At 42.6% G+C, this 18,065-nt stretch overlaps 1 protein-coding gene and 1 pseudogene across 1 annotated transcript; both read left to right on the forward strand.

The window, feature by feature from the left end:
- Positions 1-8,711: 8,711 nt before the first annotated feature.
- Positions 8,712-9,497, forward strand: LOC147462740 (uncharacterized; annotated as a pseudogene).
- Positions 9,498-11,097: 1,600 nt separating this feature from the next.
- Positions 11,098-12,556, forward strand: LOC147462741 (uncharacterized). Its single transcript, XM_086485252.1, has one exon. It carries the CDS (start codon positions 11,105-11,107, stop codon positions 11,825-11,827), a length of 723 nt encoding a protein of 240 aa, XP_086341378.1. The 5' UTR covers positions 11,098-11,104; the 3' UTR covers positions 11,828-12,556.
- The last annotated feature ends 5,509 nt before the right edge of the window (positions 12,557-18,065 follow it).

Raw genomic sequence — 18,065 nt, forward strand, 5'->3', positions numbered from 1 at the left:
AAGACATGTCATGGCGGATCATTTGTCTCACATACCCAATGGTGAAGCCCCTACGGGAATCGATGATGAATTGCCCGATACTTCCCTATTCATAGTCAAGACCATGCCTGAATGGAGTGAGAAGATTGTGAACCTTTTAGTTAATGGTTTTCCACCCAAAGAGCTTTGTATGCAATATATAACTCAAAAACTATCAAAGGAATGTGAACCTTATTCTCTAATTGTAGGAACTCTCTACAAGCTAGGGAAGAACGATATTCTTAGACGTTGTTGTCTTGTGAGGATGACTTTTATATATATATATATATATATATATATATATATATATATATATATATATATATATATATATATATATAAAACTTTTTGAAAGAAGCCCACATGGGTTTAGCCGGAGGACATTTTTCAGGGGAACTAACTGCTAGAAAGGTGTTGCAATCAGGCTATTGGTGGCCTACTTTATTCAAGGATGCATCAATTTTTGCAAAAGGGTGTGATGAATGCCAACATTATAAGATTACACAACGAAAGGATAAGATGACCTTACATTCTATTAAAGTGACTCAACCATTTGAAAAATGGGGTTTAGACTTTGTATGCCCAATAAGGCCGGCAGCTCATAACACTCAATCTCGATATATTATTGTTTCCCGGCCTGATATGTAACAAAGTGGACGGAAGCCAAGGCAACACACAAGGTAGATGCAAGATCAACCGCCAAGTTTCTCTTTGAGAACATTATTACACGACATGGTTGTCCCTTTGAGATTGTGAGTGACAATGGTACTCATTTTATAAATGGAGTGATAAAGGAAATCACGACAAACTTCATGATAACCCACCATAAGTCTACACCTTATTGTCCATAAGAAAATGGCCAAGTTGAGTGCACTAACAAAACCTTAATTTCTGTCTTGACCAAAATAGTGGAAGCTCATTACATAAATTGAGATTTGAAGCTGACATTAGCTCTATGGGCTTATCGTACTTGGCTATTAATTGTACACCATTCAAAATGGTATATGGCCAAGAAATAGTTTTTGCCATTAAAGTTTGTAATTCCTAGTCTGAGGGTAGCTTCATAAGAAGGTTGGGATGGTAACCCTTTAGTTGAGCGTTTATTTATCCTTCAGAGGCTAGCTGAAGAAAGGCAATTGGCTGTGAAAAATGCACTTGTGGAGAAAGAAATGGTTTGACTGTCATCTAAAGAATAAAGATATCAAGATCGGGGATAAAGTCCTTATGTATGGAGTGCGTAACGAGAAGAAAAAATTGAAATATGCGGGACAAGGACAATATAGAGTATGCGAAATCACCCCACAAGTACCATTCATGTGGAAACTCTTGATGGAGTTGAAACCATTGAATTCCTCAATGGGAGTAAATTTAAAAGATACTATGATCCTTTAAGCCAAGAGGAGCTATGTGCCATCCATTAAAAAAAAAGGTAGCGAAGACACAAGCAGAATTGAAAAAGATACAAGCTCAAGCTGAGGCTAAGGAGCAGCAACAACGTATAAGACGCCAACGAGAGGCCAACCTTGGAGTTGCACATGTATTTCAAGTTGAAATAGAGGATGATTGGTTGGACTTTGACCCACCTCTACGATACCCTATTGAGTTAAATAGCGCCTATGGAAAAGTGCTATATAACACCTTATTGGACACATGTGCTAAATATAATCTTCTATCATATGGAGTGTGGTGTCATGGTTAGGAAAGCCATCTCTAGCTGAGAGTACTATCCAAGTCAAGGGTATCAACAAGAAAAAAACTATGATTTTTAAGACCTGGAACACTTCTGTCAGTTATGACAACGGGTTATAGCTCAAGACTTTTTGGTCATGCGTGCTACGACTATGGGAGGCAATATAAACCTAGGATGCAAGAGGATGCTAGCAACCAAATGCACTAGTGATTGAGGGACTGGGAGTTTCACAACACAGAAAAAAACTCTTAGTCCTGCCACTCAAGCGATAGTCCCTGAGATATCACCTCCTGAGGAAATAAAACCCAAAACATATGTCCAAGAGGCTGAACCATCTGTACCTATGGCCCAACCCTCTAGAGCTTCAACTTGTGTAGCTGAAACAAAGCATGAGACACACAAGACTCATCATAATATAACAAAGATAACATACAAATGGGTCCCTAAATCTTCTTTAGCGACCATTTTTGGTGCTAAAAAAGAGGAGCCTTGTAAGAGGCCCCCCTCGCTCCAAGAAATGTAAGAAAATGCTGCCTTGGATTACTGAACAACTATTGGAAGCCCAAGGCTACTATGAAGGGAATGATAAAACCTGGGTGCCAAAACGTAAATTGTGTTCTTACCTATCACCTATAGACCCATGTGAGTCAAATCCTGTACAAATGATAAAGCCGATTGAAGACCGTGGGAAGGGAAAGATCACAAAATACTAGATACACATGATCCACAGCTAGGCTAGGTACCCAAGCAAAATGACTTATAGCGCTCGGCTCAAACATAGGAAAAACAAATGAAGCTTCTTGCTCTTCATATAGTAATTCTACAAAAACACAAGCTTCTTCAGAACCTCCACCTACCATTGTATATATCCATACAAACAAGAACGAATTTGCACCTCCCGTTGTAAGTTCACCATCTACAACAACGTTGTAAGGAAAATCATGGGAGACTATCATACCACCCTTGCAACTAGATGAAACGCCTAGGGTAGTCAAAAAGTATTGGTCAAAGTCTTCACCCATAACAACTTGAAACAATTGGTTTCAAAAGGTGACGACATCATTCCAAAAGGTATGATCTACCCAAGGAAGGGGGGAGTGTTTGCTTACATCTATCATTCACTTGCTTCTCTCTTACCCTTTCTCCCTAACCTTTCAATCTCTCAGTCTTAGGGAATGTATATATATAGCCCTATACTCATGAAAACAAAAATAAAAGAGTAAAAGAGCAAGAGTCACCAAACAAAAAGTTGGAAACCTACAAATTCTAGCAATGATCCAAAAATCATAATAACACATTATGCACAAGAACATGACCTTTTGACATGACCCTTATAATATTTGCACACTAACCAAAATCTATCTATGTGTAAAGATATGGCTAGTACACTAGAGTCATCCACTCCTACCTTGGGTGAGAGATACCCTCTTTACTTTTCACAAGTGTTTCACATAGTCTACCCGGTTCTTGTCTATGAATGGGATTTGGTAGATACGCTAGCGTGTGAGAAGAATTTTGAGCAATTAGAATGGCTGATACGTCTCTTGACCATGACTGATCCCTACTTAGTAGAGAACGTCTCTGCAATTGCACAAGCTTACCCTTTTGACCAAGATGACTATACACGCCTAGTGAAATTATTAGTGAACATATGTGCATCTAATGATGAGGAAGATTTACATGATTACACAGATGACACGTATGGTCTCGCGGATGATGACTTTATTTTTTTTGACGATGATGAGGATAGGGCTATAGACTTAGGGCTATCCGTCCATCTCTATAGTATCATGTTCCCTTGACCCTCTATGGGGTGCAAATAATTAGGTTAGGGTTCTTATGTTGTTTTGAATGTGTTCAATAAAGGTTGGTGCCTCTTTCCATTGATGTGCCTCCTAGAGGTATTCCATATGTTTTCTAGTGTGTACATGAATGCATTACAGTGTTGGGATTTTGAAATTCATGCTATTTTTGTCTAGCTCACTCTTCAAATCAAGCGCAATCATCAACACTAACAGGTGTTTCTTGTCCCCATCAACATTGCTTCTTCTCTTTTTTAGCATCCATATTTGTCTGTTTTAACTGTGACTGGTAGCACAATATTTAGTACATTTGCTTAGTATTAAACATTAGATTCAATATAATTTTATGTCATAGTCCCTTGTTTAGGTTTATGAATCAAGCAGTCTAACTAAGCTAGTTTGACCAAGATAGGCGTTAGATATCTTCTCTTAATACCATGGGAAATGCCTTCCTAATTGTCAATGGTTACTTTAGGTTCTTAATTTGATTATAGCAGCATTGTGTGGAATGTACTAGTGTTTTATAGTGGGATTAATCCCTCTTGACCTTTAGTTTAACTATTATAAAGGGAGTTTACTATTGTGATGAGACTGGGGAGGGTAACTGCAAAGTTACAAAATTGAAAGGCAATGAAAAAAAAAAGTGCCAACAATGTAAAATCTTAATTTGGTACTTCACTCACATGTATTGCCTATGGTACTAGAGACCTAGAGGTTCCCAATGTGGGCACTTTTCCTTGAGAAGCAAAAAGCCCAAGGCATACAAAATAAGTACACATGTCAAAATTAAATCAATGTGAAAAACACCTTGGTGAGTCAAACAAGAGCTAATTCAGGCGATGATTTCATAAGAAATTCCTTTTATCGTAGCTTAACTAGAAGGTCTTCTAGGTATAGCCTCTTGTCAGCCCTTGGATTGAAATACTTTGCTCTTGCGATTAAACGGCTTAATTGACTAGAGAGAATTGAGAAGCTTGCCCATGGTATTAGTAGTTGAACTCTAGTGCCTATCGGCCGTTAAATTAGCGACCCAAGACTTGTTTATTTTTGACCTTTACAAGTGCTTATGCGTTTGATTATATTACAGTTAAATGTTTACTGCTGAAAATCCTCATTCTTGGAGGTTCGTGCTAAGAATTTATCTTGCTCTATCTCTATCTTCTTCTCCTTCGTATGCTCACATATGTATGTGTGTGTGTGTATGCTTGAGAGAGAGAGAGAGAGAGAGAGAGAGAGAGAGAGAGAGAGAGAGAGAGAGAGAGAGAGAGAGAGAGAGCATTGCGGCAGCATCAACGGCGGCGATGCGGTTGAGCATGGCGACGGTGGCTCCCTCTTCTTTGTGGCATAGGATCCTTCACAACAGAAAGCATTGAGCGGTGAGTGACACATCATTGCCCCTTTGAGCTTGCTAGGATTGTCTAGTTGTGTGCTTGCAGCCATTCTTGGCTTGCATATAGTGTTTTGCAAGTTCCCAACCTCCGATACGTGCGATAAAGCGCACATAGAGCTTGAGAAGTGCCCTTTGATTTTGATGAAATACATACTTTCCTATCCTGTGATGTGGCACCAAAGATTCTTCTTCAATAGGATTGAGAGTAATGCTTCAACCTCTATAGCTTTTTCATCCATTGCTTTTTGCATCTTCTGTGACAATGATTGCTTTTGTTTCCCATCTTTGAATCCTGTGAAAAATCCTATGTAGAGAAAGAAAACTCATTGGATGATGATGGAAAATCAAAGCACAAACACTTGGGGGTTTCAATTGTTGAATAGCTGAAATAGTTGAAGGACAAGACATTGGTGATGGTGAGGTATGTTGTGTAGATGGAAATGATGCCAGTGTTGATGGAGAAAGCTCTAAGGCCAAGGAGCTAGGCATGCAAGTCTTTGAGGGTAAAGTTCTAGGTTGTGCACTCTTCACATAGATATACAGATATGTTCCGTGAATGCACCACGCTCATGTTGCCTCGAGTGATTTGGACATCAATGTTTTGCTAGTGATTGTTATTCTTTTAAAACACCTTTTGTTCTTGTCTGATCTAGTCTAGAGCTAGAACCATTCCCAAAAGATCTACTTGTTTTTTTATTTTTTGCCACTTTCTCCATAACTGGTCTGATATTGAACAAATTTAGAGGTTCATCATCTGACCCTGAACTAGCATCTTGCTATGGTGTCACTGAAGTTTCACCTAATTTGGCATATTACACCTTGATTTTGGCTCCATTGTGGACCCTTGGAAACAGCAATCCTAATAAATCTCCCGGGGCGGTCACTTTTTAGAATGTGTATGATATCACGTGACTCGTGAGTTAACCGGAGAGGATTATTAAAAGACCAAAATGTATACATACAAAGGGGGGTGGGGGTTTTTTAAATAGGCTCATAGTGTAACTATAGTATGTATATTGGGGTATTATTAATTACCTCTTGAACGCACGTGATATAGGGGTCTTTTAATAAGTGACCGCCCCGAGATAAATCTTTACGCCTAATTGTGTCATTGGAGAAAACCCAATCAACTTCATAAGGTCATGACCATGCAACTTTCAAATTAGGTTTCTTCGGGGCTTAGATTTTTGGGAGAAGCCATACACGAATGTCCATTACTTTGAATTTATTGAAGACCGGCAACCAAAATTATATGTCCCAAATGGTGAATCTCATCTTTGAGAAAATCACACTTGGATTCCTTGGCACATAACATGTTTTGCCATAGTAATTCAAACACCTGCTTCAAATCCTCTCTAAGTGCTCTTACTCAGATGCACTATACACTAGGATGTCACCAAGGATAGTAATAACAAACTTTACCAGGTATGTTGTCAAGACATTGTCTATAAGCGTTGGTGCGCCCAAGGTGTGTCGGCCCATGGAAACTGTCAGCAGAGCAGGTGCATGGCAACAGACAGATTGATGATAGCGTACTTGGAGAGGTATTAGATGCAGTTCTAAGCAAGCACCGCGGTGGTATGCATGCCAAGTGTGGCCCTTTGCAGGTCAAGTCGTGGGTTTTGAGCTCAATGAGTCAGGAAGCTTAAAGGTGGTGCAGTTGTGGTATTTATGTTGGATGGGTGGTCAAGATCAGTGCTTCAAAGCTTTTTATGTGCTCAAGTGAAGGTGCTTTCCCATTCATCAGTTGGATATCGCATTGAGTTAGACGATCGTGATGGTCGTGTTTGGGATCCTCTAATCAAAATACGACAATTGAGGGGTTCTTTTTATGCTACGTATGAAAGACTTGATGCTAGTCAACAAGCAATGTGGTTGTTTTCCTTTGGTATGCTCTGGTATGTGCATCTACTGGCAGGAAAATGGTGTAGACCATGTATTGCGTGTGCAAGGGGGCCAAGCCCAAAGCTTTTTAAAGCTATTAATTAAAAAAAAAAGCGAGTTGCAGGGAATAGCAAGCGTGCCATCTGATGGAGATGCCGGGGGGAGTGGGAGTTCCCAGGGAGGCAAGGAGCACCACCTATGTGGGCGCATGGGAGCGTGATCAGAGGGGGGGTTCAGTGGACGCAGGGGGGCCACCAAGGACCGGGGTGACAGAGGGCCTGAAGGCCGCCACTTGCAGACAGGGCGGGCCGCCAGTGCATGAACAGGACGAGGAGGCCGCCAGGGGCTAGGGAGCTAGTGCTGTATAGGGGAGAGGGTCGCGTGGGGGGCGCCAATCAAGAGGGACAGCTTTGCATAGGGCGGGGGCCAGTGGAAGACTAAAGGGAGCGAGCAGTTTTGCATGACAGAAGGGAGGCGGCCAAGTGGGAGAGACGAGGTGGCTGCCCGGGGTGGCACAGTTGAACAGGAGACAGGAGGGGGCCTGCTATCAGGAGAGGACGAGGAGACTAGCCAGGGCTACGGCAGGAAAGGTTGCGGGTGAAGGGAACGCTGCAGAGAAGAAGAAGGGCTCGAGTGCAGAAGGCAGAGCCGCCAAGCCAGAGCAGGGGATAGAATCCGCCTTGAAGTGAGCAAGGCCGTGAGAAATCACAAGGAGAGCTGTGAGTGGTTGAGGATGTTCGGGATTCCGTGAGCAAGAGAGAGGCCTCTATCTGAATAAGGATGGGAACTGGGGACTATTGTACAAGGTTGAGAGGTGTAGGAAAGAGGCGGAAGCAAGAAAGCTTACGAGGAAGGCATGGCCGACTCGAAGGTGGCGTGCGAAGGTCTCATCGGGTCCTACGCAAGCAGTTTCTATGCAATTTCATCATTGTACACTCTCTAAATGAAGCCAATTCCATCAGCATGGACGTAGTCTTTACGTTTTCGGTGTTCGTGTGAATATTTTCTCTCTCTCTCTCTCTCTCTCTCTCTCCTCGTACCCACTTGTTCGGAGTTGTATACTCATGTGAGTATGATATGTGCAAAGGGTGGCGAAGTCTATGGGTGTCTGATATGTGTGAGTTCCTGGCATCTATCAGTTGGATGGGTGTCCCCTATATGACTATGGTGCATGCCTTGAGTATGAAAGATAGTGGGAGAGTTTGAGTCGGGTGGTGATTTTGAGGTGTTTGAAGGGGTCGAGATTGCTTGTCGTGATTGCTTATTTGTGAATGTTTGGTGCTTTGAAGGGTCATAGTCGAGAACCATGGTCATATGTTTGGCAACCGATTATAGCCGGTTATGTGCAGCTAGGGTTGGTTGGGTGCGGGCAAGGGAACTAGTCGTTTGCAGAGTGTGTGTTTGCTAGGGGTGCGGAGAGATCACTGGGCTATAGAGAGGCATTCACCAAGTGTGCTGGTGTTTTTCCCATTTTCCCCTTTCCATGTTGTGGTGCCCCCACTGAGGATCCACTGATTGCTTCCTGACCGAGTGTTTGTGAATCAAGATGAAGCAGGAATTTGGTCCGGTGTTCAAAGGAGATGAGGATGCAGATGATTGGCTTGCCGATTTTGAGCTGTTTATGCTGGCAGTATTGCAGATGCCAGGTGATGAAGCGAAGCTCCAAACTCTACCTTTGGTGCTGTGAGGTAAAGCAAAAGTTTGGTTCGATGGCTTAGAAGATGCACACAAGCAGACTTGGCTCGGATTTCGTGAAAAATTCTTACAAAGGTATCGAAAGGTGGTGTCGGCTTCAGAAGCAGATGCAAAGCTCAAAGGCTTGGAGCAGGAAGTAAGTGCAAATTTCGATGCTTTTGTTGATAAATTTGAAGCTTATTGGGGGGATTTTGTGGCTGCTATCCAAGCAACCAATGTGGGATTCTTTAAGATGGAAAAGTTTCTATCATGCTTACATCCTTACGTTCGTGAGAGAGTGGAGGATGAATATCCAAGGACCTTTGATGAAGCTGTCCAAGTTGCCAGAGCAAAGAGTCGAAAGATGAAGAAAAAGATGGAGGCAGGATTGCTATAGTCGGCAATCATGGTAGCCAGTGGACCCAGGCCTAAACAAATTAAAGAGCATCAAGAGGTAAAAGCTCCTTTTTTTGTTGATATGAATGTGATCAAAGCACGTGAAGCTGATGCCAGGGTAGAAGAAGTGCCAACAAGGGCTCAAAAGGTGCAGAGAGGCATATTCAGAGTGCCACCCAGTTTGCTTCCTCAAGAGAGCGAGGTGATAAAAGATCTTAAAGAAGAGGTGTCAGTTCTAGAGCCAGCAACGAGGCTGACAGCAAAGGTGCAATAATTGACAAGTTCAAACGAGGAGTCCGAAAGTTCTCAAATCTCTAGCAGCAGTTTTGACACAGATAGCATGTAGGAGACGGACTCCATGTCTTCTAGGTACGAAACTTATGATTTTTTTCATGTAGATGAAGTGGAGAATAGTGTATGCGAGTTGCCTGCCATTCATTTGAAGGTAAAAGAGGAGCATAGTGCAAGTGTGGAGATGCCTTGTGAGAACAGGCCAGTCGAGCAGTCATCTCTTGTGTCTTATGATGGTGATTCCTTGCTAGCAGAAGAGATATGGTTTGATTGTGCATCAGACTTAACTGAAGAGCAGTATCATAATAATCAATATCTAATTCTCCTAAATGATTTTCTCATGTTAAACTGATCATTTAATATGGGGAAGTGCCAGGGGAGAAAAAGCTAGAATATTGGTTAAGCTAGCAGACCGGCCACAATAGGGATCCAAAGGAGGGAAAATAGGGATCCAAAGGGGGGGGCATCTGCAAAAGAGCCATGTGCAACAATGGGCTAAAAAGACCCTAAGGTTCAACCCATTAAGACTTCCAAAATGCTAAGATTCCAAAATTCAAAGGTTGTGTCCAAAGGTCAACCCTAGGGGAAATTGGATGCTTTGTGTGTGACCAAAAAGTCTTTTCAAATCCCTACTTGGGAGGGGGCGAGCCTTTCTTCTAGGGGATGAGAGAGAAAGCCCCCCACACACACACACAAGCTCCCTTTACACAAAGGGAATGAGGGACACATGTCAGCTCCCCAGGCCAGATGCCCACAAGGTGTATCTAATTCCTATTGGATGGCCTTGGAGGTGGACCAATGAGAATTAGGCTAGAGTAAATCTAGTTTAATTAAGTTAAAAACACTTATTAAAAGAACCAATGAGCATTAAGTCTCCTAGATGACTATTGGACAATCTCCCAAGGGGTCCAATGAGTATTCAGTAGCCCAATGGCTTGCCTGATTCCTATTGGCCAGGAGGCAAAGAGGTCCAATGAGAGTTTAGTTTAATTATTAAATTACCTAAAGCTCTCACAAAAGGGGAAAGGGGGACACATGTCAGAAGGCTATCACTTATGCTGCTTAATAATCATTGGCTTGACTTGGGGAAGTCCAATGGGGAGATAGCAAGAGCAATTAGCAAGAGGGCTCGCCCAAGAGAGAGAGGGGGCTGATTTTTGTAAGGCATTATCACACACACACACACACTCACACACAGTCTATGTGTGAAGAAAAGAAGACTATCTCTTCCCAAGCTTTAATGGAGAGCTCATCACCTACTCCAAGCTTGTGAGATAGAAGCCTACATCGACACACTCTTGGCATGTGGATGCAAATCCAACCAAGAGCCAAGCTTCAATGCATGCTCACTCCTCTACCATGCTAATTACTAAGCTAAGCTATGCTAATATGAGTGATTATGTGAGGAGATGTACATCTTTCTCGTAAGATACTCCTTCTTCCTCTCAATCTACTCTCATACCCTGCTAGCTCTCACCATCTTCGAAGGTGTGTGAAGTCTTGGGTATGAGACCGGGGATAATTTAAGTTGTGTTTGCTAAGTGTTTTTCTTACTGCATGAAGCTTTCATCTTCATTGCACTAGCTAGTCTTGAAGGAACACAAAGAATTGTATTGTACAATGTCTCTCTTGATGGGAGAAACCATAATACAAAGCCTTTTGGACGAGGGACCGGCTCCATGCAAATCCGGTCCTCAACTGTTGTCAATAGCTTAATTTCTCTCTCTTTTGAAAGTATTGTTGATGCTATCTAACTAGGTGTTATGCTTTTTGTTGCTCTCTCCACCCAAGCACTCTTGTAATTCTCATTAGGAATCTATTCTAATGAAATGCCCACTATGTTCATGCTAATTTCCGCTACACACAAGTTTTTACGCCATTAAATGTTACAAGCAAGGTTCTGAGGATGACTTGCAGGAGCCAGAAGTTGAAACAGAGGCATGTCGAAGTGATTTGTCTATGCAGAGGGTGGGGCAACCTTGCCTTGGTGAGCATGTAGAGGTGTACTTTGAAGTTTCAAGCTTTGTGTGTGGCCGTGGAGAGTTAGCTCCAATAGATCACTCTATGGAAACTAGTATAGGTGTAGCCTATGAGCGTAAGGCTCCATGCAATGAGGTAGGTTCCGCCAACCTTGCAGGTGATGAGGTATTTGAACAGGTTGAAGCTCTAGTAGGTCATGTTCTTGAGTATGAAAAGGTGGCTTTGGAGCCGTTTTTAGAGGGTTTGGATACAGGTTTGCAAGGGGAACAGGTTTACTTGGCTATGCAGCAAGTGGAGGGAAGTTGCAGGGTTTTGTTATTTTATGTGATGGTATGGGTACATGTGTTATTGGAGGTTGCTTTACAGGTATGTCTGTATCAATGGCGAGGCTTTTTTGAAGAAGACTATACGATGGAGGGTTCTATAGCCAATGGCATGATAGCGGTTTATGGTACAGGTGCTTCACGTGATCAAAAGCAACCTTATTATTGGCAGAAAGGATTATGGATGCAGGGTGACAAAGCTCCATGTTATGGACAGCTGGAAGGGTGGCGTGTCTATTGGCCTACGAGTGCAAAGGAAGGCTTGGGTATGCATGTTTTACAGATGGATGGCCACGGCCATTGTTTTGTTTTTTATCCAGGTGGAGCCTACACTATGATTGGGGAAGCTGTGAGCTTTCCATTTGATCCTGGCAGATGATACAGCATATGCTTTTATATCTATTTCTATCCTATTTCTATAACCATTATATTATCATTTTTCTTATGCAGTCTATGTAGTTGTTTTATATCAGTCTCTCTATACATACCGATTTTACCTAAGTAATACTGTGGTTGAGCATGAATGCTCAACGAGGGGGTGGGCAATGATGGTGCGCCCAAGGTGTGTCGACCCATGGAAAGTGTCAGCAGCAAGCAGCAGGAGGTGCATGGCAAGAGACAGATTGATGATAGCGTACTTGGACAGGTATTAGATGCAGTTCTAAGCAAGCACCGCGGTGGTATGCATGCCAAGTGTGGCCCTTTGCAGGTCATGTCGTGGGTTTTGAGCTCTATGAGTCACGAAGCTTAAAGGTGGTGCAGTTGTGGTATTTATGCTGGATGGGTGGTCAAGATCAGTGCTTCAAAGTTTCTTATGTGCTCGAGTGAAGGTGCTTTGCCATTCATCAGTTGGATATCGCATTGAGCTCGAAGAAAAAACGATCATGATGGTCGTTTGGGATCCTCTAAACAAAATACGACAATTGAGGGGTTCTTGTTATGCTAGGTATTAAAGACTTGATGCTAGTCAACAAGCAATGTGGTTGTTTTCAGTTGGTATGCTCTGGTATGTGCAGGAAAATGGTGTAGAAAAGGTAGCCATGTATTGCGTGTGCAAGGGGGCCAAGCCCAAAGCTTTTTAAAGCTATTAATAAAAAATATATATAAAAAAAGCGAGTTGCAGGGAATAGCACCATCTGATGGAGATGCCGGGGGGAGTGGGAGTTCCCAGGGAGGCAAGGAGCACCACCTATGTGGGCGCATGGGAGCGTTATCAGAGGGGGGGTTCAATGGACGCAGGGGGGCACCAAGGACCGGGGTGACAGAGGGCCTGAAGGCCGCCACTTGCAGACAGGGCGGGCCACCAGTGCATGAAGAGGACAAGGAGGCCGCTAGGGGCTGGGGAGCCAGCACTGTATAGGGGAGAGGGTCGCCTAGGGGTCGGCCAGCTTTGCATAGGGCGGGGGCCAGTGGAAGACTAAAGGGAGCGAGCAGTTTTGGATGACAGAAGGGAGGCGGCCAAGTGGGAGAGAGGAGGTGGCTGCACGGGGTGGCACAGTTGAACAGGAGACAGGAGGGGGCCCGCTATCAGGAGAGGATGAGGAGACTCGCCAGGGCTACGGGCAGGAAGGGTTGCAGGTGAAGGGAACGCTGCAGAGAAGAAGAAGGGCTCGAGTGCAGAAGCCAAAGCCGCCAAGCCAGAGCAGGGGATAGAATCCACCTTGAAGTGAGCAAGGCCGTGAGCAATCACAAGGAGAGTTGCGAGTGGTTGAGGATGTTCGGGATTCCGTGAGCAAGGGAGAGGCCTCTATCTGAATAAGGATGGGAACTGGGGACTATTGTACAAGGCTGAGAGGTGTAGGAAAGAGGCGGAAGCAAGAAAGCCTACGATGAAGGCATGGCCGACTCGAAGTTGGAGTGACAAGGTCTCATCAGATCCTACGCTAAAGGAAGCAGTTTCTATGCAATTTCATCATTGTACACTCTCTAAATGAAGCCAATTCCATCAGCATGGACGTAGTCTTTACGTTTTCGGTGTTCGTGTGAATTTTTTTTCTCTCTCTCTTCCCGTACCCACTTGTTTGGAGTTGTATACTCATGTGAGTATGATATGTGCAAAGGGTGGCAAAGTCTATGGGTGTCTGATATGTGTGAGTTCCTGGCATCTATCAGTTGGATGGGTGTCCCCTATATGACTGTGGTGCATGCTTGAGTATGAAAGATAGTGGGAGAGTTTGAGCAGGGTGGTGATTTTGAGGTGTTTAAAGGGGTCGAGATTGCTTGTTGTGATTGCTTATATGTGAATGTTTGGTGCTTTGAAGGGTCATAGTCGAGAACTATGGTCGTACGTTTGGCAACCGATTATAGCCGGTTAAGTGCAGCTAGGATTGGTTGGGTGCGGGCAAGGGAACTAGTCGTTTGCAGAGTGTGTATCTGAGTGTGTGTTTGCTAGGGGATAGGGCTGCGGAGAGATCACTGGGCTATAGAGAGGCATTCACCAAGTGTGCTGGTGTTTTACCCATTTCCTCCTTTCCAACGTCAAGTAGCTAACGCATTGGTCAACCCGAAGGGTATAACCAAAAACTCATACTGTCCAAACCTTATTCAAAAGCAGTTTTGGGTATATTAGCAAGCCTCATGCATACTTGATGAGACCCTGAGTGCAAATCTATCTTTGTAAAGATACAAACATAGATAAGTTTATCAAATAACTCATCCACTCAAGGCAACAAATACTTGTTCTTAACAATGAATGTCCTTCTTCACTAGCAAAATGGGAAAGGCCCATGGTGAAGAACTGGGTTGAATGAACCCTCTACTAAGGTAGTGAACAAGCTAATGTTCCACCTCAATAGTCTCAAAATGAATCATTTTGTAAGGTGTTTTTTTAACAGGCTTATTACTTGCAACCACGCCATGTTACACAAAATATGTCGGTAGTATTCGTGATGGTAAATCATTTGGAAACACATCTATGTATTCCGTTAATAGTTCTTTTAATTTACTAGCAATATTTACTTGTTCTTGTGATAGAGAAATAGCCAGAGGTAAAAGAGAAGAGAGAGAAGAATGCAGCGTTGATGAATCATCATTTATTAAACCATCATCAACATTTGATTTAAAAAATGACACAACGAGTAACACACAAAGATTTCTTCTATTTCATCTTGAGAAGAGAGATTCATAAGCTTGGTTGTTGTATAAGTAAGTGTAAAAGAACGTGCACAATAGCTCATGCACACCATTGGATTTAAACATCCAACTATTATGTGCAAAGCTATGCTTTATGAGGACCCTAACCAAGAGTCCCGACTTAGTACCACATGTGCCCAATCCATATTCATGACTTGGAAATTCAAGGAGTCATGATACCCTTGAATTTCTGGTGGAAACCCTTTACTTGTGTATCCCACACCACAACATCATTTGCATTTAACTTATAGTTAATGGAATTGTGCAAAGCACCATCGTCTACAAAGATTCTTGCCATTTGACCTTAGATAAACCCATGCATGCACACCGAGTCATGTGGAACAAAGGTTGGTTGCCACATGGATGTTGTAATACAAAACTCATGCAACTATTTTGACGTGTATTACTTCTACATTGGAAAAATAATAAGAGGACTCTAGCGGAAGCAATTGCACCATGTGCATCACCTTCTCTTTACCTTGGGAAGCAGATTTTTCCTTGGAACAATCCTTTTTGTTGTGTCCAATTTCTAAGCGGGTAACACATAGCTTTTTCTTATTTGCTTTCTCAAACTCTTCACTAGACAGATGGTCGCCAGGCCCCTTGGCTTTTTGGACGCATCAAATGTAGCTACTTCAAATTTCCTCTTATTATGCCTATGAGAGACTCGCGCATTTTCATGTGAAGTGTTAGGAAAATGTGTGCTATGCAATCATTTCTCATTGGGATCATAATGTATATGAGCTTTCACACTATAGCTTCCTCAAGCATCTTAGAATCTTGGGTTTAAGTGTGCTTCTTAAGCTTTGGTATTAACCCACAGATAAACCCATGCATTTGCTAGAAGGCATCTAGACCCTCTGGGTTGAGGATCACATCATGATAGTGTGAGATGTACTCAATCAATTTCTCATGTTGATGCATAGAGCACTTTTCCAGTGCATTCCAATTTCTATCCGCTTCATTGATGGGCAAAAATTCTTTTATGAAATCATCCTCAAAGGCTACCCATGTCTATCGTATGATTCCCTTCTCCTTGAGAGACATCCATCATTTAGAGGCCTTACCCTCTAATGTTAGACTTGTTTGCAATTCTTTGGCTACGTCTAAAGTTAGTCCAAGTTTGTGAATACCATCCCATTTGCTAAGGAATATGTTCATATTATCCTTGTTGCACTCCTTTTCCTCCCCTTGAAAAAATTGGTGGCGTGCTATTTTTTAACAATTCATCCACCTCTTTTCGAGAGAGAGAGAGAGAGAGAGAGAGACAAGATGTAACATTTAATGGTCTAAAAACTTATGTGTAGCGGAAATTAGCATGAACATAGTGGGCATTTCATTAGAATAGATTCCTAATGAGAATTACAAGAGTGCTTGGGTGGAGAGAGACACAAAAAGCATAACACCTAGTTAGATAGCATCAACAATAGTTTCAAAAAAGAGAGAAATTAAGCTATTGACAACAGTTGAGGACCGGATTTGCATGGAGCCGGTCCCCCCTCCAAAAGGATTTGTATTATGGTTTCTCCCATCAAGAGAGACATTGTACAATACAATTATTTGTGTTCCTTCAAGACTAGCTAGTGCAATGAAGATGAAAGCTTCATGCACTAAGCAAAACACTTAACAAACACAACTTTAATTATCCCCGTTCTCATACCCAAGACCTCACACACCTTCGAAGATGGTGAGAGCTAGCAGGGTATGAGAGTAGATTGAGAGGAAGAAGGAGTATCTTACGAGAAAGATGTACATCTCCTCACATAATCACTCATATTAGCATAGCTTTAGCTTAGTAATTAGCTTGGTAGAGGAGATGAGCATGCATTGAAGCTTGGCTCTTGGTTGGATTTGCATCCACAAGCCAAGAGTGTGTCGTTATAGGCTTCTATCTCACAAGCTTGGAGTAGGTGATGAGCTCTCCATTAAAGCTTGGGAAGAGATAGTCTTCTCTTTCTTCACACATGAGATTGTGTGAGTGTGTGTGTGATAATGCCTTGCAAAAATCAGTCCCCTCTCTCTCTTGGGCGAGCCCCCTTGCTATTTGCTCTTGTTCCAGCCTTATTGGTCCTCCCCAAGTCAAGCCAGTCACAATTAAGCAGCATAAGTGATAGCCTTTTGACATGTGTCCCCCTTTCCCCTTTTGTAAGAGCTTTAGGTAATTAAATAATTAAACTAAACACTCATTGGACCCCTTTGCCTCTTGGCCAATAGGAATCAGGCTAGCCATTGGGCTCCTGAATGCTAATTGGACCCCTTGGGAGACTGCCCAATAGTCTTCTAGGAGACTTAATTCTCATTGGTTTCTTTTATTAAATGTTTTGACATTAATTAAACTAGATTTACTCTAGCTTAATTCTCATTGGTCCACCTCCAAGGCCATCCAATAGGAATTGGGCACACCTTGTGGGCATCTGGGCTAGGGAGCTGACATGTGTCCCTAATTCCCTTTGTGTAAAGGGAGCCTGTGTGTGTGTGTGTGTGTGTGTGTGTGTGACTTTCTCTCTCATCCCCTACCTTTAGGGCTCGCCTCCTCATGTGTAGGGATGTGTGTTGACTTTGGAGAGCACACAAAGCATCCAATTCCCCCTAAGCTTTAACCCTTTGGACACAACCTTTGAATTTTCGAACCTTAGCATTTTGGAAGTCTTAATGGGCTGAACCTTAGGGTCTTTTTAGCCCATTGTTGCACATGGATGTTTTGCAGATGGTCCCCTCTTTGGATCCCTATTTTCCCTCCTTTGGATCCCTACTGTGGCCGGTCTGCTAGCTTAACCAATATTCTAGCTTTTTCTCCCTTGGCACTTCCCCACATTAAATGATCAGTTTAATATGAGAAAATCATTTAGGAGAATTAGATATTGATTATTATGACATTACCTCTCTCTTGGAATCATAGTCTTCCTCGACTATGGTGTAGAGAAGATAAAGCATATTCATGAGTCCCTTTCTTAGCGGGTAGAGGATCCCTATGTTACCCTATGACATCATTCCACAATGGATGACTAGTCCATTTGGCGCTTGAGAGCCTGAGGCTGCCGCAAGCATGTCTTTACATTAGTCCTATCAATCTTCCATAGTAGAGTGACAAGCTCTACTTGGTGTTTGGGAGACGTCGTCTCCGCAAACTTGATCTAAGCATGCATACTACTTCATTTTTGTGCACAATAAAGAAAAAGAGTCTTATAAGACAAAAAAAACTTTGTTCAACATTTTGTACATTTGCTTACTCTTGGGAAGCATTGTAAGCATTGACAAGGTTTAGGTTATCCTTTAATTGTATGCCTTGCATCCATCTAGCATCTTCAAAAGGATAATTCTTAAACTTAATAAGATATCGTCGGATAGTCTTACCGCCTCTTAGTACCTTGTCTTCATGTCGGAGAATGGACTCGGGCTACAGCACCTCCTCTTGGTCCTCGATCTCCAGTGGGTCTTCAATAGTTGGTTCTTGAGGTGGCTTTGCTTTGTAAGGCTTTAATAGG

This window comes from Adiantum capillus-veneris, chromosome 2 (genome assembly GCF_014529385.1).
Source record: "Adiantum capillus-veneris isolate H3 chromosome 2, ASM1452938v2, whole genome shotgun sequence".
Classification (NCBI taxonomy): domain Eukaryota; kingdom Viridiplantae; phylum Streptophyta; class Polypodiopsida; order Polypodiales; family Pteridaceae; genus Adiantum; species Adiantum capillus-veneris.

Excerpts from the sequence above, each read along its gene's own strand:
- LOC147462741 (XM_086485252.1), top strand. The coding sequence starts at position 11,105 with ATGCAGAGGGTGGGGCAACCTTGCCTTGGTGAGCATGTAGAGGTGTAC.